The sequence below is a fragment of the Bufo bufo genome, chromosome 2 (assembly GCF_905171765.1).
Source record: "Bufo bufo chromosome 2, aBufBuf1.1, whole genome shotgun sequence".
Classification (NCBI taxonomy): domain Eukaryota; kingdom Metazoa; phylum Chordata; class Amphibia; order Anura; family Bufonidae; genus Bufo; species Bufo bufo.
The window spans coordinates 489,657,572-489,679,800 of NC_053390.1; the positions used below are offsets into that span (position 1 = coordinate 489,657,572).

General features: G+C 45.8%; 1 protein-coding gene across 1 annotated transcript in view; it reads right to left on the reverse strand.

Annotated features, from left to right (window-relative positions):
• Positions 1-22,229, reverse strand: part of LOC120990945 (A disintegrin and metalloproteinase with thrombospondin motifs 6-like) — a 452,812-nt gene that overhangs the window by 184,436 nt on the left and 246,147 nt on the right. Inside the window, exon 6 of the mRNA XM_040419836.1 lies at positions 22,022-22,151. Within this exon, the coding sequence (XP_040275770.1) occupies positions 22,022-22,151 (130 nt within the window). The remainder of the gene's footprint in view (positions 1-22,021; positions 22,152-22,229) is intronic.

Below are 22,229 nucleotides of genomic sequence, written 5' to 3' on the forward strand. Positions count from 1 at the left end.
AGCCCTCTATGTGGGCACCCACGCCCTGGAAAAAGTCTATGGCATAGGAATATGCTTTAGACTTTTCCTGCCATTCATAAACCCCAGGACACACTATGAAGAGCACAGGCAGCGCATTAAATGTAGGCTATTAATCTATTATAGATAAATGATAAAGGACATGAAAGATATATTATATTGGTATTTAGGTTAAATTGCCGTGTCGGCACTTTGCGATAAATAAGTGGGTATTTGGTTGCAGTTTTGGGCACTCGGTCTCTAAAAGGTTCACCATCACTGTAGTAGTCCCTCCCATAATAATGTAGCCCCACACAGCCTCCACATAGTAATCCTTCCATAATAATTTCCCACACATAGTAATTTGCACCCATTAAGCCCCAATATAGTAATTTCCTCCTGATGTATTCAATGTCTTTTCACTAATATGTCCTCATATGTGCCCCCCCCCCACATGTCCCCCAAAGTAGGCACATGACATAAAAAAATAAAAAATGAAACAAAAATGAAAAGCTAAATACTCACCTATGTCCAGGGCCAGGCGCTTGCTCGCAGAGGAAGGCGGGATGAGGAAGGCGGGATGAGGCAGGCGTGCACACGTCACAGTGCTGCGTCCCAGCACAGGCGCGCAATGACGTCATCACGCCCGCCTGCGCCGGGATTTCACTACTGCATAGGCCTCAGGCCTATGGCGGTGATCGGCGACGCGACCAGGAGCTATGCGCTCTCGTGCCCCGCCGCAGTATGTGGACGTTCGGGTGGGCGTTAGTCCCACCAGCGGTGCTGGGCCCGAGGCTGCCGACCCGAACGTCCCTATTGTAATCCGCCACTGTATATGCTATTAAAGGACGAAAAAAAATATGTTTTTCTGGGGACTTCAACCTTCTGGGGACTTCAAAGCCATTAATGTAACCTCCAAGCTATAACATTACCACATAGGGACATTACCACATGGGTTTTCTATACTTAGAAGCTATCACATAATACTGCGATCTGTATGATCATATATTGTGTCTGTGGATAAAGCAGTAATATGTATATCAGCTTTCTGAGCAGATCTCAGTGTGGTGAAGCTATAGCACACAGTATGTATAATACACATATATACAGTAGATATGTATAATCCAGGACACAGCTCTGTATACAGTGACTAATCAACTTTTTCAGGGGTCCCAGAAATACAGTGATTCTAGCTAATATTGAACTGCATACACACTTGAGAGAGGTGAATCAATGTATAAGCCATGTAAGATAGTGGAAGAAGAGCAGACTTAGGGCTCATGCATATGACAGTATGGCTTTTTCAGTGTTTTGCGGTCCGTTTTTTACGGATCCGTTGTTCCGTTTTTTGTTTCCGTTGTGTTTCCGTTTCCTTTCCGTTTTTCCGTATGCCATATACAGTAATTACATAGAAAAAATTGGTCTGGGAATAACATTTTCAATAGATGGTTCAGCAAAAAAGCAACAGATACGGAAGACATACAGATGCATTTCCGTATGTGTTCCGTTTTTTTTTGTGGACCCATTGACTTGAATAGAGCCAAGCACCGTGATTTGCGGACAAGAATAGGACATGTTCTATCTTTTCATGGTACGGAAATACTGAAACGGAATGCACACAGAGACACTTCAGTTTTTTTTGCTGAACCATTGAAATGAATGGTTCAGTATATGTACAGCATACTGAACTCAAAAAACGGCCAGTATACTGAACGCAAAATACTGTCGTGTGCATGAGCCCTTACAGTAAAATAATTTGGTTTCCAGATCTGTGATGAGGCAGTGAATTAGGCAAGTCTCCTCATCAGCTACTCCAGATCACACCCAAACTTCCTCCTGCTTGTATTTGCTGGTAGAGCTGAACCATGCCTAACCACAGTGGACTAGTGAGACCCCTAGTGGTCATATCTTTGCAGCTTATGTTTGGGTGGTCACCTGGAAATAGATGAAGATACAGTAAATTAGTGCCTCCTTTACTATAGGGCTGCCCATGTACTCTTAATAAAATAAAAAAGGACTACTTACATCACACAACACTTGAATTTGTCTCTGATCTAGAGCTCAATAAAATATAAAATATTAATTTGTGACACTGACAAGTGAAGGAAGTCAGATACAGTCCTGATCAAAAGTTTAAGACCACTTGAAAAATGGCAAAAAATTATATTTAGCATGGCTGGATCTTAACAAGGTTCCAAGTAGAGCTTCAACATGCAACAAGAAGAAATGAGAGTGAGACAAAAATTTTTTTGAGCATTCAATTTAATGAAAACAATTAATAAACTGAAACAGGCAGTTTTTCAGCTGATCAAAAGTTTAGGACCACACCTCCAAAAAAAAAAAATGAACCCCCCCCCCCAAATCCAACTTCCAAACATGAACTCAGTAATGAGTAGCTCCGCCGTTATTGTTTATCACTTCAAAAATCTGTTTCGGCATGCTTGATGCAAGCGTTTCCATGAGGTGAGTGGGAACATTTCTCCAAGTGGTGAAGACGGCCACATGAAGGCCATATACTGTCTGGAACTGTTGTCTATTTTTGTAAACTTCCCTTGCCATCCATCCCCAAAGGTTCTCAATTGGATTTAGATCAGGGGAACACGCAGGATGGGCCAAAAGAGTGATGTTATTCTCCTGGAAGAAGTCCCTTGTCCTGCGGGCATTGTGTACTGTAGCGTTGTCCTGTTGAAAAACCCAGTCGTTACCACACAGACGAGGGCCCTCAGTCATGAGGAATGCTCTCTGCAACATCTGGACATAGCCAGCTTCCTTAAGCTCCATTGTTCCACTGAAGGAAAAAGCACGCCAGATCATTATGGCGCCCCCTCAGGGGCGGATTAAGTGCATAATAGGCCCGGGGCTGTCTACCCAACTTGGGCCCCCCCTCCATTTTAGTTTAGTTTTTTTTTTTTTGTATGAAGAGGCTGCGGTGCTTCATGGGCGCCACAGTCTCTTCTTAGGCCATATGACATCTTCAGACTAAAAAAAAATACCCCAAATTGGGTCCTAAACTGAAAAATTTGGTCACCAAATTTAAAATACATATAATTGTAATAAAAAAGACATGGAGGAGAATACAGCACCACATACCTCTTACATCTAGTGACATCTCCTGTCATGTAGACCTTCTCTTTCCTCTTCTCCTCCATTTGACCCAGACCACCATGGCAAATTCTTTCAGCCGCATCTCGTCTCTACAGTTTGTAACAGACACGTTAGATTTCTAAATTTTTCCATCAACCTCCTCATCCTGGTGTCCCCACAGCGTCATCCTGCCACCCCCAATACTGTGCCCGTTGTGCTTCCCAATGCCCCAGGAATTATACTGCTGAAAAAATAGTGACCCTAATAGACATAATTGGGGTAATTTATCAAACTGGTGTAAAGTAGAACTGGATTTCCAAAAGAGCTGTCAAATATGAAAGGTGGAATCTAATTGGCTGCTATGGGCAACTAAGCCAGAGTTTTGCGTTACACCAGTTTGATAAATTACCCCAAATGTTCCTATAGTGTCCACAGCAGCTATAATATCCCCTAGAGTGCCCCAAGTAATAATACCACCCTCTATTGTGCTCCAGGCAATAATCCCTGTATAGTGTCCCCAGAAATAATAGAATTGCCCCTACAGTGCCTCCCCAATAGCAACACCCCCATGTAGTAATTTCCACCACACTGCCCCCACATAGTAATCCCCCCATAGTAATTTGCCCCCACACAGTAATTTCCCCCAAACTGCCCCCATATAGTAGTTTGCCCCCCACACAGTAATTTGCCCTACACTGCCCCCACATAGTAATTTCCACCACACTTCCCCCACATAGTAATTTCCACCACACTGCCCCCACATAGTAATTTGCCCCCACACATTAATTTGCCCCCACATAGCAATTTCCCCACACTGTTCCCACATAGCAATTTCCCCACACTGACCCCACACAATAGTTTTCCCCACATAGTAATTTGCCCCCACATAGTAATGTGCCCCTACATAGCAATTTCCCCACACTGTCCCCACATAGCAATTTCCCCACACTGTCCCCACATAGAAATTACCCCTCACTGTCCCCACATGGCAATTTCCCCCACACTGCCCCCACACAATAGTTTCTCCCACACTGCCCCCACATAGTAATTTGCCCCCACACGGCCCCATATAGTAATTTGTCCCCACACTGCCCCCACATAGTAATTTGTCCCCACACTGCCCCCACATAGTAATTTGCCCCCACACTGCCCCCACATAGTAATTTGCCCCCACACTGCCCCATATAGTAATTTGTCCCCACATAGCAATTTCGCCACACACAATAGTTTCCCCCACACTGCCCCCATATAGAAATTTGCCCCCACATAGTAGTCCCTCTCATAATAATTTGCCCCCACACCGCCCCCACATAGCAATTTGCCCCCACACCGCCCCCACATAGCAATTTGCCCCCACATAGTATTCCCTCCCATAATAATTTGGCCCCATACAGCCCCCACATCCTCCCTATGTACTCGATTTAACTTCCCTAATATGTCCTCCTGTGTGTAGTCCCCCCCCCCCAAAGTAGGCACATGAAATAAAAAAATAAAAAATGAACAAAAAAATGAAAAGATAAATACTCACCTATGTCCAGGGCCAGGCGCTTGCTCGCAGAGGAAGGCGGGATGAGTCAGGCGCGTCGCAGTGCTGAGTCCCGGCACAGGCGCGCAATGACGTCATCACGCACGCCTGCGCCGGGATTTCTCTACCGCATAGGCCTCAGGCCTACAAGGCCTGAAGCCTATGACGGTGATCGGCGACGGGACAGGGAGCTATGCGCTCCCGTGACCCGCCGCCGTATGTGGGTGTTCGGGTCAGCGTTGGGCCCCCCAGCGGTGCTGGGCCCGGGGCTGCCGACCCGAACGTCCCTATTGTAATCCGCCACTGCGCCCCCTCCACTGTGGCGCGTAGAAAACATCTCAGGTGGGATCTGCTTGTCATGCCAGTAATGTTGGAAACCATCAGGACCATCATGGTTACATTTTTTCTCATCAGAGAATAAAACTTTCTTCCACCTTTGAATGTCCCATGTTTGGTGCTCTCTTGTAATGTCCAAACGAGCAGTTCTGTGGCATTCAAGGAGACGAGGTCTTTGAAGAAGTTTTGTTATTTTTGAAGCCCTTCAGTCTCAGATGCCGTCTGATGGTTATGGGGCTGCAGTCAGCACCAGTAAGGGCCCTAATTTGGGTCGAGGATCGTGCAAGTGCAGGGGCGTCGCTAAGTTCAAACATTCGGGGCCGTGGCCCCGGATGTTTTGTCTAGAGATGTCGCGAACATAAAATTTTCTGTTCGCGAACGCAAATTTCCTCAAATGTTCGCGAACGGGCGAACCGGGCGAACCGCCATAGACTTCAATAGGCAGGCGAATTTTAGAAACCCACAGGGACTCTTTCTAGCCACAGTAGTGATGGAAAAGTTGTTCCAAGGGGACTAACACCTGGACTGTGGCATGCCGGAAGGGGGATACATGGCAAAACTCCCATGGAAAATTACGTAGTTGACGCAGAGTCTAGTTTTAATCCATAAAGGGCATAAATCACCTAACATTCCTAAATTGTTCGGAATAACGTTGTATCGATCAGGTAGTGTAAGGGTTACGATCGCTTCACAGACATTGACAGACCAAACTCCCCTTTTAATGAACCGCAAACAACCACAAACAGTCCATTTGCCCATTTGTCCAACCGCAAACTCCCCATTTGCACAAGGTTGGATACCAAGCTAGCCATGTCCCGTTGATGTCATTGAAGGTTTCTTCCTCCACCCAGCCACGTACAACACCAAGGGTCCCCGAAAGGTGAATTGAATAGATTTTTCGAACGGGGAGATGGTTAAAAAAACGCTGGCTCCCTCCCCTTTGTTTGAATCCACGGTCACTGCGTCAGCGCAGTGCAATTTACTCTCACACCAGATATGAGTGTTATTTTCTGTAGTTCTCTTCTCATCAGTTTAATCCCTGTTACGTCCCCAATCTGGGGTCCATTTATTGAATAGATTTTTTGAACGGGGAGATGGTTAAAAAAACGCTGGCTCCCTCCCCTTTGTTTGAATCCACGGTCACTGCGCCGTGCAATTTACTCTCACACCAGATATGAGTGTTATTTTCTGTAGTTCTCTTCTCATCAGTTTAATCCCTGTTACGTCCCCAATCTGGGGTCCATTTATTGAATAGATTTTTCGAACGGGGAGATGGTTAAAAAAACGCTGGCTCCCTCCCCTTTGTTTGAATCCACGGTCACTGCGTCTGCACCGTACAATTTACTCTCACACCCGATATGAGTGGTATTTTCTGTAGTTCTCTTCTCATCAGTTTAATCCCTGTTACGTCCAATATTAGGGTGGGATTGCCTTTTGTGAAAAAAATTTAGGCCAGGTACCTTCGACTGCCTTCACAGTGACAGACCAAACTCTGATACACCAAACTGAATTGATTTTAGGAACCAGGAGATGGAAAAGGCAGCTTGGTCGGTCCTCTTACTCCCAAGTTGGGGCACTGCGCGTGCACGGAGCAATGTGCTGTGACACCCTATATGAGTGGTGTCTTAACTAGTACTATTCCTATCAGTTTAATCCCTGTTACGTCCCCTATCCGGGGAAGTGTCTCGAATTGATTATTAACCATTGTCGAATTAACGAACCATTACGACATCCTGAAATAATTTAGTTCTGAGCTCTGTACTTGCTTTGTATTGGAATTGATGGGGATTTTTTAAATTGTCTGCATTATTTCTAATAAACTATTAAGAGACTTATTTATGATTTTTTTATTTTATGTATTAAAAACCCATTTGACACATGTATGTGCCTTTTTTTTTGTTTTTGCAGCCACAGTGCAGCACCAGAGGCCAGAAAAATTAGGCATGTACACATGCCTGAAAAAGAATGGTATTGTTGCAGCCGCTGTTGTAGCAGCGGCCGGAAAAATTTATGTTTTCCAGGCAGAAAGGTGACTAAAACATTGCAGCTTGAACCCTAGTTGGTGGCGGAGAATTCACGAAAGTTATCTGGTATGCAGACATTAAATACAGCAGCGTGGGGACCATTTTGAGGCCAAGGCATGCCATCAGGCCTTTTGTTAGTCAAACGTATCCCCCACTGTCAGTCACTTTGGGATCCATGCCTCATTCATCTTAATGAAGGTGAGGTAATCAACACTTTTTTGACCGAGGCGACTTCTCTTGTCAGTGACAATGCCTCCTGCTGCACTGAAGGTCCTTTCTGACAGGACACTTGTAGCAGGGCAGGCCACAAGTTCTATCGCAAACTGGGATAGCTCAGGCCACAGGTCAAGCCTGCACACCCAGTAGTCAAGGGGTTATCGCTCCTTAGAGTGTCGATATCTGCAGTTAAGGCTAGGTAGTCTGCTACCTGTCGGTCGAGTCGTTCTCTAAGGCTGGATCCCAAAGGGCTGTGGCGATGTGTAGGACTGAAAAAGCTCTGCATGTCCGCCATTAACAACACATCTGTAAAGCGTCCTGTCCTTTGCCGCCGTGGTCGTGGTAGGAGGAGGATTACTTTCTCTCTTCCCCAGTTAGATTCCAGCTGTGCTGTGACATCCCCCTTATAAGCTGTGTAAAGCATATTTTTTTGTTTGGTTTTGAACTGCTGCATCTTTTCCGACTTTCGGTAATTTGGTAACATTTCGCCACTTTCTGCTTATACCGGGGGTCTAGTAGCGTGGCCACCCAGTACAGGTCGTTCTCCTTCATCCTTTTTATACGAGGGTCCCTCAACAGACATGACAGCATGAAAGACCCCATTTGCACAAGGTTGGATGCCAAGCTACTCATGTCCCGTTCCTCGTCCTCACTGATGTCATTGGCGGTCTGTTCTTCCCCCCAGCCACGTACAACACCACGGGTCCCAGATAGGTGACAACAACGAGCACGCTGGGATTCCTGCTGTGGTTGGTCTTCCTCCTCCTCAAAGCCACATTCCTCCTCTGACTCCTCTTCCAGCGTTGACGCAGGTCCGGCAAGCGATGATGACAAGGCTGTTTCTGGTGGTGATGGTGACCACAACTCTTCCTCTTCACGCTCATCTACAGCCTGATCCAGCACTCTTCGCAGGGCATGCTCCAGGAAGAAAACAAATGGGATGAGGTCGCTGATGGTGCCTTCGGCGCGACTGACTAGGTTTGTCACCTCCTCAAAAGGACGCATGAGCCTACAGGCATTGCGCATGAGCGTCCAGTAACGTGGCAAAAAAATTCCCAGCTCCGCAGAGGCTGTCCTAGCACCCCGGTCATACAAATACTCGTTGACGGCTTTTTCTTGTTGGAGCAGGCGGTCGAACATTAGGAGTGTTGAATTCCAAGGTGTCGGGCTGTCGCAAATCAAGCGCCTCACTGGCATGTTGTTTCGCCGCTGGATATCTGAAAAGTGCGCCATGGCCATGTAGGAACGCCTGAAATGGCCACACACCTTCCTGGCCTGCTTCAGGACGTCCTGTAAGCCTGGGTACTTAGACACAAAGCGTTGTACGAGGAGATTCAACACATGTGCCATGCACGGCACATGTGACAACTTGCCCAAATTCAATGCCGCCAACAAATTGCTTCCATTGTCACACACCACTTTGCCGATCTCCAGTTGGTGCGGGGTCAGCCACTGGTCCACCTGTGCGTTCAGGGCGGACAGGAGTGCTGGTCCGGTGTGGCTCTCTGCTTTCAGGCAAGTCCACCCCAAGACAGCGTGACACTGTCGTATCCGGGATGTGGAATAGCCCCTGGGGAGCTGGGGGAGTGCCGTTGATGTGCAGCCAGACGCCGCAGCAGAAGAGGACTCAGCCGAGGAGGTTATCAAAGAGGATGGAGTAGGAGGAGTAGAGGAGGTGGCAGTAGGCCTGCCTGCAAGTCGTGGCGGTGTCACCAACTCTGCTGCAGAGCCACGCATTCCATGCTTGTCAGCTGTCAGCAGGTTGACCCAATGCGCAGTGTAGGTGATATACCTGCCCTGACCATGCTTTGCAGACCAGGTATCAGTGGTCAGATGGACCCTTGCCCCAACACTGTGTGCAAGACATCCCAGGACTTCCGTTTCCACAATAGAGTATAGGTTGGGGATTGCCTTTTGTGTAAAGAAATTTTGGCCGGGTACCTTCCACTGCGGTGTCCCAATAGCTACAAATTTTTTGAAGGCCTCAGACTCCACCAGCTTGTATGGTAACAGCTGGCGGGCTAAGAGTTCCGACAAGCCAGCTGTCAGACGCTGGGCATGGGGGTGACTTTGTGACATTGGCCTCTTACGCTCAAACATGTCCTTGACAGACACCTGACTGTGGGCAGATGAGCAGGAACTGCTCAACGCAAGAGATGGAGTGGCGGATGGTTGAGAGGGAGCAAGGAGGACAGCATTGGTTGATGTGGCTGAAGATGCTGGACCAGGAGGAGGATGGCGGCTTTGAGTTTGTGTGCTGCTTGTACTCATGTGTTGATCCCATAGGCGTTTGTGATGTGTGATCATGTGCCTTCGCAAAGCAGTTGTACCTAGGTGGGTGTTGGATTTCCCACGACTCAGTTTCTTTTGGCACAGGTTGCAAATGGCATCGCTGTTGTCAGAGGCAGACACAAAAAAAATGCCACACTGCTGACCTTTGCAATGACGGCATTCTGGTGGTGGCAACAGCATGCCTTGATTGGCGTGCTGTCTGGCTGACCCCGGGTGCCGATACATGCTGTCTGACTGTGCCACTAGCTCCTTGCGACGACCTCCCCCTGCTTCCAACTCGTCTCCTCCTTCTCTCTGTCTCCCCTTCTGAACTTTCCCCCTCTTCTTCTTCTCTTCGAGCAGGCACCCACGTGGCATCCACGGACACATCGTCATCATCAACCACTTCACTTGTATCTGACAACTCAGCAAAGGAAGCAGCAGCGGGTACAACATCATCATCATCATCACACTGTACGTCCATGTGTGTAATGCTGCCTGACTGAGACATATCCCTGTTATCTACATCCTCTGGCAATAATGGTTGCGCATCACTAATTTCATCCAACTGATGTGTAAATAACTCCTCTGACTGATCAAGTGAAGCGGCTGTGGTGGCTGTGGTGGTAGTGGTGGCGGCGGGCGGGAGAGTGGTTACTTGAGAGCAGGTGACCAAAGCTGAGCTGGAGGAGGATGGTGCATCAAGGTTCTTAGCGGAAGCTGTTGAAGATTGGGTGTCCTGTGTAAGCAAGTCAACTATTTTCTCAGAATTTTTCGGGTTCAGGGTACGTTGCCTCTGAACACTGGGCATTATTCCAGGGCCAGTGGAAATCGCAGCACGACGGCCCCTGCGGGGTGGCCTGCCTCTGCCTGTCATTTTTCTTTTAGATAAGTGGTACTATGCGTGCAAGGTACTGTGCCACCCTATATAATTGGTGGGCAGTGGGCACAGTACAGTCTGTGTGGGCCTGACACACACTGGCTTGCAACTGCGATTATATCACAGAGAAATAATAAATGGACTTTTTTTTATCTGCAAGGTTTTGGGAGTGACACCCTGTAACGGTATGAGTGGTGGCCTAGACAGTTGCCACAGTACAGTTTGTGGGCCAGACACTCACTGGCTTGCAACTGTGATTATATCACAGAGAAATAATAAATGGACTTTTTTTTATCTGCAAGGTACTGTCTGTGACACCCTGTATGAATGGTGTGCACACAGTACTGTCTGTGAGCCTGCAGCCTCTCACACACGGGCAGGCAACAGCAATATATATATATATATATGTATATAAAAATAAAAAAAAAGCAGACTGATGTACCAGCCCTAAAAAGGGCTTTTTTGGGTGCTGTCAGGACGCTGTCCTTACAGCAGATGAGTCTGTGGACACAGAACACTGCCCTAGCTAATGCTTTCCCTATTGAATCAGCAGCAGCACTGTCCCTCCTCTCACTAAGAATGTAGCTTCTGAATGAATCTAAAATGGATGCTGTCCAGGAGGTGGGACGGTCTGGGAGGGAGGGTCTGCTGCTGATTGGCTGGAATGTGTCTGCTGACTGTGAGGTACAGGGTCAAAGTTTGCTCAATTATGACGAATAGGGGGCGGGGCGGACCGAACATCACATATGTTCGCCCGCCGCGGCGAACAAGCTATGTTCGCCGGGAACTTTTCGCCGGCGAACTATTCGGGACATCTCTAGTTTTGTCCCATGCCCCGAATGTCCTGCCTGCCTGCTAGATACAACTGTATTGCCGTACACAGAACGGCAATACAATTGAATCTAATACACTGAGAAAAGATGAAGGACCTGTGGTGACATCACAGGTCATGTGATCAGCAAAATAGGCTGTGATAGGATGACCTGGATGATGTCACCATCATGTGACCAGTGCAGGATTGGACCGGAGTGAAGAGGAGAAGGAGCCTAATGGTTAGGTCTGTACATTAGAAAAGGTAAGTGGAGGGAGAGGCAGAGCAATGCTGGGAGTTGTAGTTATTTAACTGGGATGTATGTTAGGGCTGAAGGGAGGGATGTTATTGACATGGAACTGTGTGCTTGAGGTGGCTGGCGGAAGGGAATGATGTTATTTACAGGGAATGATGTTGAAAGTGGATGGTGGGGGGGGAATGATATTTATGTACATTGGACTTAATGTTTAGGCTATGTTCACACTTGCGTTTGTGGATCCGCTTCAAGGCTCTCACAAGCAGCCCCAAATACATCAGTTTAACCCCAATGCATTCTGAATGGATGCGGATCCATTCAGAATGCATTCGTTAGGCTCCGTACGGCCCCCCGTTCCGTTTTGGAGGCGGAACCCAAAATGCTGCAAGCAGTGTTTTTGTGTCCGCATGGCCTTGCGGAGCCAAACGGATCCGTCCTGACTTACAATGTAATTCAATGGGGACGGATCCCTTTGCATTGACACAAAATGGTGCAATTGTAAACGGATCCGTCCCCCATTGACTTTCAATGTAAGTCAGGACGGATCCATATTGGGACTTAGAAATTCAAATCTAATACAAACGAATCGGTCCTGAACGGATGCATTAATTTGTATTATCGGTGCGGATCCGTCCTGTACAAGTACAGGACAGATCTGCATAAACGCAAGTGTGAAAGTAGCCTTAGGGGGTGATGTTTACATGGGATTGTGCGTTGGAGGCGGCTGGGGAGGAGGTGATGTTATTTACATGGGACTGTAAGGTGGAGGGAGGATTATAACTGCAGGGGGCACTGCAGATCCAGGGGACATTATAGGCAGTCTTATTACTATGGGGGCTCTATAGGAGGGTCTTATAGATCCGCCTTATTTCTACTAAGCGCACTATGGGGGCCTTATTACTACTGAGGGGTCTGTAGAGAGCTTTATTACCACTGGGGGAACAATAGGGGGCCTTATTTCTACTGGGGACTCTGTGAGGGTATTATTAATATGGGAGGGCTCTTCTAATAATGGGGGCATTGTTGAGGAGCATTATTACGGTTGGGGCAGTGTTACTAATGGGGGCATTCTAGAAGGGAATTACTATTGGTGGGACTATGAGGAGCACTATTACTATGGGGGGCAGTAATGTTTCTTCAGGATAGTATTTGGGGGTATTGGGGGGGGCAGGGGCGTAACTAAAGGCTCATGGGCCCCGGTGCAAGAGTTCAGCTTGGGCCCCCCTTCCCTCAGTGCTTTGTGTGTCTTCTTATGCTGCACAAGTGTCTTTGGGCCCCTTCAGGCTCCTGGGCCCGGTAGCGACTGCTACCTCTGCACCCCCTATAGCTATGCCCCTGGGTGAAAGGGGGCACAGCAAGCAGCAGGATAACACTGTGGGGACTCCAGTTGGGGGATAATGAAAGAATGTGAGGAAGCTAAGATGTCTGTGTGTCACACTCTGCAGAGACGAGGCGGCTGAGAGAAGTTGTCCAGACCGAGTGGAGAAGATGATGAAAGAGAAGATCTACAGAGAAGATGATGACAGAGAGGAGACGTCACCTGGAGGTCCTGGATGTGACAGGTAAGTGCTGCTGTATAGCAAGTACAGCAAAGTGCAGGGGGGGCAACATATTTATTGGGGCTTGTGCCCCAGATCTTTTGAGACCCTAGCAACGCCCCTGGTCCAGTGTCTTGACGGACAGCCAATTGGATCCTCCGGCTCAGTGCTGATGAAATTTTTTGGGGTCTTCCACTTGACTTTTTCGTTCCTTAAGGCCTCTTTCACACTACAGTATTTTGCGTTCAGTATACTGGACGTTTTTTGAGTTCAGTATACGGAACAGATACTGAACCATTCATTTCAATGGTTCAGCAAAAAATACTGAAGTGTCTCCGTGTGCATTCCGTTTCAGTATTTCAGTATTTCCGTGCCGTGGAAAGATAGAACATGTCCTATGTTTCTCCGCAAATCACGGTCCGTGGCTCCATTAAAGTCAATGGGTCCGCAAAAAAACGGAATGCATACGGAAGGCATCCGTATGTCATCCGTATGTCATCCGTTTTTTGCGGATCCGTCATTAACAAATGCTAGGCCCAGCCCACTGTGGCCATGTGTTTCTTGTTGCCAAACTTTGGCTGAGCACAAATACAGGTGGCTTCCGTTTTTGATCCGTGAAAAACGGACCGTATACGGGAACCATACGGAAACCATACTGAAAGGTTTTTGCGGACATACTGAACGGAAACGGAGACACAACGGAACCCAAAAAACGGGACAACGGATCCGTGAAAAACGGAACGCAAAACACTGAAATGGACATACTGTAGTGTGAAAGAGGCCTAACCCTCAGGAGCATTTAAGAAATTCCAAATGACTGTCTTACTGCGTCCCACCTCAGCAGCGATGGCGCGCTGTGAGAGACCCTGCTTATGCAGTTCAACAACCCTACCACGTTCAAAAAGGGAGAGTTTTTTTGCCATGACAATGAATCCACATCTTTGCACAGATTTGGCCTTTTAACCCCTTAAGGACTTGGCCATTTTTTGCAAATCTGACCAGTGTCACTTTTAGTGCTGATAACTTTAAAACGCTTTGACTTATCCAGGCCGTTCTGAGATTGTTTTTTCATCACATATTGTACTTCATGACACTGTTAAAATTGGGTCAAAAAGTTAATTTCTTTGCATAAAATAATACCATATTTACCAAAAAATTTGAAAAATTAGCAAATTTCAAAGTTTCTGTTTCTCTACTTCTGTAATACATATTAATACCCCCAAAAATTGTGATGACTTTACATTCCCCATATGTCTACTTCATGTTTGTAGCATTTTGGGAATGATATTTTATTTTTTGGGGATGTTACAAGGCTTAGAAGTTTAGAAGCAAATCTTGAAATTTTTCAGAAATTTACAAAAACCCAATTTTTAGGGACCACTACAGGTCTGAAGTCACTTTGCGAGGCTTACATAATAGAAACCGCCCAAAAATGACCCCATTCTATAAACTACACCCCTCAAGGTATTTAAAACTGATTTTACAAACTTCTTTAACCCTTTAGGTGTTGCACAAGAGTTATTGGCAAATGGGGATGAAATTTGAGAATTTCATTTTTTTGCCTAATTTTCCATTTTAACCCATTTTTTCCACTAACAAAGCAAGGGTTAACAGCCAAACAAGACTGTATCATTATTGCCCTGACTCTGCCGTTTACAGAAACACCCCATATGTGGCCGTAAACTACTGTACGGGCACACAGTAGGGCGTAGAGGGAAAGGTGCGCCGTATGGTTTTTGGAAGCCAGATTTTGCTGGACTGGTTTTTTGACACCAAGTCCCATTTGAAGCCCCCCTGATGCACCCCTAGAGTAGAAACTCCATAAAAGTGACCCCATCTAAGAAACTACACCCCTCAAGGTATTCTAAACTGATTTTACAAACTTTGTTAACCCTTTAGGTGTTGCACAAGATTTAATGGAAAATAGAGATACAATTTCAAAATTTAACTTTTTTGGCAGATTTTCCATTTTAATATTTTTTTTCCAGTTACAAAGCAAGGCTTAACAGCCAAACAAAACTCATTATTTATGTCCCTGATTCTGTAGTTTACAGAAACACCCCATATGTGGTCGTAAAACGCTGTACGGGCACACGGCAGGGCGCAGAAGGAAAGGAATGCCATACGGTTTTTGGAAGGCAGATTTTGCTGGACTGGTTTTTTTGACACCATGTCCCATTTGAAGCCCCCCTGATGCACCCCTAGAGTAGAAACTCCAAAAAAAAAAGACCCCATTTTAGAAAATACGGGATAGGGTGGCAGTTTTGTTGGTACTAGTTTAGGGTACATATGATTTTTGGTTGCTCTATATTACACTTTTTTGTGCGGCAAGGTAACAAGAAATAGATTTTTTGGCACTTTTTTTTTTTGTTATTTACAACATTCATCTGACAGGTTAGATCATGTGATATTTTTATAGAGCCGGTCGATATGGACGCGGCAATACCTAATATGTATACTTTTTTTTATTTATTTAAGTTTTACACAATGATTTCATTTTTGAAACAAAAAAAAATCATGTTTTAGTGTTTCCATAGTCTAAGAGCCATAGTTTTTTTCAGTTTTTGGGCGATTATCTTGGGTAGGGTATGATTTTTGCGGGATGAGATGACGGTTTAATTGGTACTATTTTGGCGTACATGCAACTTTTTTGATCACTTTTATTACCTTTTTTGGGAAGAAAGGTGGGCAAAATTTCAATTTCCTAATAGTTTTTATTTTTTTATTTTTATGGCGTTCACTGTGCGGGGAAAGTAACATGACCGTTTTATAGATCAGGTCGTTACGGACGCGGCGATACCAAGCATGTGTAGGGAATTTTATTTTTTTCATTTTTAATCAGTGATAAATTGATAAATGTGTTTTTTGAATTTTACTTTTTTTCACTTTTTTTTTGACCCAGACCCACTTGGTTCTTGAAGATCCAATGGGTCTGATGTCTGTATAATACAGTACAGTACAGTACAATATATAGTGTACTGTACTGTATTTTACTTACACTTTGTCTGAACAGATCTCTGCCTTTAGCACAGATCTGTTCAGCACCAGACACCTGAGACGGCGTCCTGTTGCCATGGGAACCTTCTCCGTCTGCTCAGTACTGGTCAGAACTTCGCAGACGGGGAAGGGTAAGGACGGGGCTCTCTGGGGGCTCTCTCCCTCTCCATCGGGGGGCTGCAAAGGCACAGCAGCCTCCCGATGGGAGAGGGATGGAGCTCCCTCTTACTGTTAACATTTTCCATATTGCGGTCTGTACGGACCGCGGTATGGAAAGGGTTAAACGGCTGACATCTGCACAGATGTCAGCCGTTTATACCAGGGTGTCAGCAATGTGCTGACACCCTGGTATACCCACTAGACGCCAACAAATTTTCAAGAGGAGGCGGGCGGGGGATCGCGATCCCGCCTGCCGCACCGCCCGCCTCCCGCACCGCCCACAACTTCCCCCCCCCCTGCACCACCCGCCGGCAAAAAATCATGCAGGGGTGCAGGGGGGGTGCAAAATCTTTATTTTAGGGACACTAAAGTTTCTGATCCCCGCGGGATCAGAAACTGCAGAAAGCGCAGCAAACCGCAGGTCTGAATTGACCTGCGGTTTGCGGCGATGGCCGATACGTGGGGTCACATGACCCCCCCTGGCGTTGTGGCATCCCCTTCCGATTAACCTCTGCGGCGCCGGAATAACGATTTACAGTTAGGACGTACCGGTACGCCCTGAGTCCTTAAGGACTCGGGAAATAGGGCGTACCGGTACGCCCTGCGTCCTTAAGGGGTTAAAGGCATGTGGTCCTAAAATTTGGATCAGCTAAAAAACAGCCTGTTCCAGTTTCTATCATTATTTTCAATTAATTGAATGCTCAAAAAATGTTTTGTCTCACTCTCATTTCTTCTTGTTGCATGTTAAAGCTCTACTTGGAACCTTGTTAAGATCCAACAATGTAAAATAAGATTTTTTTGCCATTTTTCAAGTGGTCTTAAACTTTTGATCAGGACTTTATCAGCGTCACACATAATTTAAATTTGCCTCCTATCTAGGGCTTAATAAAATGTAAAAAAAATTTAGAGGCTGAAAGGGGTTTTGAACACCGAAAGCCTGGACATGGGGCAACGGCATTACCACTAAGCTACCAGCTAGCCTTGTATGAGGTTGGGATGGTTGGGATGGTTGGGATGGTTGGGATTTTTGTTCATCTATGTGATGTAGCATACAAAACCACATATAACACTGTAATGTGTTAGCTTACATCATTTTAGGCACAGAGCTATAAGCTCAGCAATAGACATACTTTGGTTGTGTGATTTAGCATAGAAATACATAGTATATCTATAACTCATTCTCACTTTGACCCTGACCTTTGAAGAGCATAAGTCAAACTTAGATGTGAGAGTCAGGTGTCAAGGGTCAGGTGTCAAGGGTCAGGTGTCACATTGGCATTATTTTGATACTTGACTATGATATCTGACCATGTCCTAAAATGAACACTGTACGGACTAGCTATACACGTTTCTGCACTGCACAGTGATGCACAACAAGATACACAATCCCTGCAGCCCGGAAATACGGATGTAGCAGGGTTAACACTCATGCTTTATGAGACATGTAATCTAAACTAAATGCAACTAAATGTGTTAAGCAATTGGTTTTCAATGGCTTTTGTTTCAAGACAATGCAATGAGTTAAGAAATTTGAGTTAAGAGTGTGAGTGTTACCCCTGCTACATCTGTAGCTGTTTTTTAACGTGCTTTGTCTTAAATTTATTCTGATTGAATCTAATTTTTTCTTTCAATTCGTTGAAGTGTCCGAATCAAATTTTTGAAAACTTTGCTCATCTCTATCTATGTATAACAGATTGTCTTAATGGCACAGCAGGTGAACGAGATAAATGCACCTATATATCAGACCTCTAATTCACAATGAGTCTGACACACAGTAAGTCTTAATACTCCTTTAGCCAGCGGTGGATGCGTCAAATTTATGTAGAGGTGCCGGCCTTTACATAATTTCGGTGTATCCACAGCCTGTCTAAATCTATGCCAGCATCTTTGCTGGTGTAGATTTAGACCATTTTCTATGCCTAAAACAGGCAAATAAAATGATAAATGAGACTGGCTTGCCAACCCACCCCCTCCCCGCCCACACCACACACCCATTTTTAGATCTGGTGTAAGCTTCCGCCCAGCAGTGTGTGTTCGGTGATGTCACCAGCTCTGATGGGTGGGCTTTAGCGCTGCCCTAGCCATTTTACTGGCTAGGGCAGGGCTAAAGCTCATGCATCAGTGCCAGTGACGTCACCGGGCTTCCTGCCAGCCCCATGAAGAGCCCCGGTACGTCACCGGAACTCCTAAAAATGCCTTTGCTCTGTGCGATTTAGTGCAGGGCAAAGGAGAGCATCGGAGCATGCTCAAGTCAGGGGGGCTGCCTGGGTGAAAATGGAGGTATGTCCGGGTTCAGCTCTGAACCCGGACAACCCCTTTAATGGCACAGCAGGTGAACTAGATAAACACGTCTGTATATAGACAGCCTGTTGACAATGAGTCAGAAGCATAGTGTCTAAGTATAACAGAACAGATTAAGTCTTAATGGCTTTCTGCAAATGTCATTTTTCTGGATGTTAGATGGTTTATAATTTTAGAAGCAAGAACATTTTTAGGATACATTTATTTCTGAAGTGACTTTGAGGGGCTTATACTGTATAATGGAAACCACTCATTATTGACCCCATTTTAGAAACTACATCCCTCAAATTATTATAAACTGGTTTTAGAATTGTTTTATAATCTTTAGGTGTTACACAGTAATTAAAGTAAAATGGAGGTGAAATATAAACATTTTTTGCAGATTTTCCATTTGTTCCTGTAACACAACAATGGTTAAAGGGGTTGTCCCATAAAAAATATTCTACAGTTTTCAAACCAACACCTGGATCTGAATACTTTTATAATTGCATGTAATTAAAAATTTAGCATAGCCACTGTGAGTTACTCAATAAAATGTATCTGTATCGCGCCACCTGCAGTTTTTTTTTCTCCCTATTTCTTTGTCTTGTTCACTGAGATGGCCGCACATGCCCAGTTTCATCCTTCATCTGCCTCCTGAGCTGTGAGAGGGAGAGCATGGACACACCCCCTTAGCTGCAACAGAAGAGACACTCCCCTTGAGCTGTCAGTTTGATATAAATCTAGCAGAGCAATGAATGGGGAGATCTCTGGACCCAGGTGAGGTACAGGGCTGGTTCTAGCTTTGTTAGAAAGAGGTTGTCGGGTACTATATGATGTCTAATTTTCATTTTTTACATTAGTCATGGGATAACCCCTTTAACAGCAAAACAAACCTCAATGTTGACTACTCTAATTCTGCTGTTTACACTCCAATGGCAGGGTTCAGAAGGGAAGGTGCAGTATATGGCTTTTGGAGGACAGAGTTTGCTGGAATGGTTATTGGGCACTATGCATCATTAGAAGATGCCCTAACATAGTCGGACACTATGTCACCTCTACAGTGGAAATCCCCAAAAAGGCATTTCATATCATTTAGAAACTTTTGGCTGTGAAAATGAAAAATTTTATTTTATCCAATAAAATGTTGCTTTAGTCCAGATTTTTCATTTTCAGAAGGGGTGAAAGGGAAAAACACATACCAAAATTTGTTACAAAATATATTTTACTGAATATAATAATGCCCCATATGTGGTTATAAACTGCTGTATGGGTACACAGCAGGGCTCAGAAGGGTAGGAGTACCAGTTGGCTTTTGGACGGCAGATTTTTCTGGAATGATTTTTGGGAGCTATGTCACCTCTACGATGGAAACCCTCAAAAAGTAACCCCATTTTGGAAATGACACTCAACAAATTCATCAAGGCGCATAGTGAGCACTTTGCCTCACAGGCAATTCATAGAATTTAGAAACTGTTACCTGTGAAAATAAATAAATTTTTGCTTTAGCCCAGATTTTTCACTTTCAGAAAGGGTGACGGAGAAAATAGACCCCGAAATGTGTTACACATATTTTATTGAAGATAGCAACAACCCATATGTGGTCATAAACTGAGTATAGTGATTGGCTTGACCATCAGGTGTTTCATAAAATTATTTAACATTGAGACATGAAATGACATTGTATTTGATATTGTATAATAGAAGTCTATGGCCTGCATAACAGACCCGTCTGGTTTCCGTTAGGGGTGGGCGATATAGGCGATATGCGATATAAATTTGTGCCACGATATGGATTTTGAGCATATCGCCTAGGACCGCGATATGATCCTGAGTCGGCACAGTGGAGAAGGAGAGAGTCCCTCCCTCCCCACTGTGCGCGGCTGCCGCTGACCACCAATGACAAGAGGAGGAGGGGAGGGACTGACAGTAAATCATTGAGTTTTCACGATCTCAGTGAGCGCGTGAAAACTCAAATCCGATGGTATATTCTAACCCCCAGGCGTTCCCATGGTGACAGGGACGCTTGCCTGGGGGTTAGAACATACAGGGCCACGCCGCTGACAGTAGAACATTTAAAAACGAATCGGTAACTTTAACTTTATTCATTGGTGATCTCTTTACTGTATACCTTACTAGGTCTTAGCTCAGGTAACAGCAGGCAGTGCGGGCGGGCGGCGCTCACTCACTGACGTCACGCGCCTGCTCCTCCCACTAGGCGGCGCAGGCGCGTGACGTCAGTGAGTGAGCGCCGCCCGCCCGCACTGCCTGCTGTTACCGGAGCTAAGACCTAGTAAGGTATACAGTAAAGAGATCACCAATGAATAAAGTTAAAGTTACTGATTCGTTTTTAAATGTATTTCTGTGAGCGCCGCGGGGGGTGGGGGGGAGAATCTGTGGATGGCACCGTTTAGGGTAGGGGGGGGTGTCTGTGGATGGCACCGTTTAGGGGAGGGGGGGGAATCTGTGGATGGCACAGTTTAGGGGGAGGGGGGGGGAATCTGTGGATGGCACCGTTTATGGTAGGGGGGGTGTCTGTGGATGGCACCGTTTAGGGTAGGGGGGGGTGTCTGTGGATGGCACCGTTTAGGGGGAGGGGGGGAATCTGTGGATGGCACCGTTTAGGGGGAGGGGGGGAATCTGTGGATAGCACCGTTTAGGGAGGGGGAAATCTGTGGATGGCACAGTTTAGGGGAGGGGGGGAATCTGTGGATGGCACCGTTTAGGGGAGGGGGGGAATCTGTGGATGGCACCGTTTAGGAGAGGGGGGGGTCTGTGGATGGCACCGTTTAGGGAGGGGGGGAATCTGTGGATGGCACCGTTTAGGAGAGGGGGGGGTCTGTGGATGGCACCGTTTAGGGGAGGGGGGATCTGTGGATGGCACCGTTTAGGGGAGGGGGGGGATCTGGGGATGGCACCGTTTAGGGGAGGGGGGGAATCTGTGGATGGCACCGTTTAGGAGAGGGGGGGGTCTGTGGATGGCACCGTTTAGGGGAGGGGGGATCTGTGGATGGCACCGTTTAGGGGAGGGGGGGGATCTGGGGATGGCACCGTTTAGGTGAGGGGGGGGGATCTGTGGATGGCACCATTTAGGGGAGGGGGATCAGCTCCCTGCTGTTATGTGCACAAAGCACAGGGCAGCAGGGAGAGTGTAAAGTCCTATTCACCCTAATAGAGCTCTATTAGGGTGAATATGACAAGGGTTCTATGTTCTAGCCCTTAAGGAGACTAATAGTTATTAAATAAAAAGTAAAAAAAAGTTTAAACACGCCCCCCCAAATATAGAAAACAATATATCGCAATATATATCGCATATCGCACATGCTTAAAATTATATCGCAATATAGATTTTAGGCCATATCGCCCACCCCTAGTTTCCGTTATGCAGGAGAGGACTCCAGCATAACAAAAACCGGACGGATCCGTTATTTATGACCAAATAAATAATGAAATGCCTCTAAAGGCATTCCATTATGCATTCCATCATGGAATTGTGTTATGGACCGTGGTAACGGAATCCATAACGCAATTCAGCATATACCCCAACCTGAACTTCAAAATATGAATTTTGCTCATTCCTAGTCAACATGTTAATGTACAGTAAAAATCCTAAAATCTTTTTCCAGTGATAAAAAAATCTCACTCACTCAGGAGGACAAGGTTCAGTGTTACATAGACGCTGCTTTTCCTGTAGTTTGTCTTGTGTGTCACACATGTCATCAGACACTGCAGATCCATCCGACAGTCTTTTGCAAACAACATACTGCATTTGCACCCCTGTTGAGATAATTTTGTTGAAAATAATTAAACTAGTACATATGATTTTTTTATATGTTTAAATAGTTCTTTAGCATA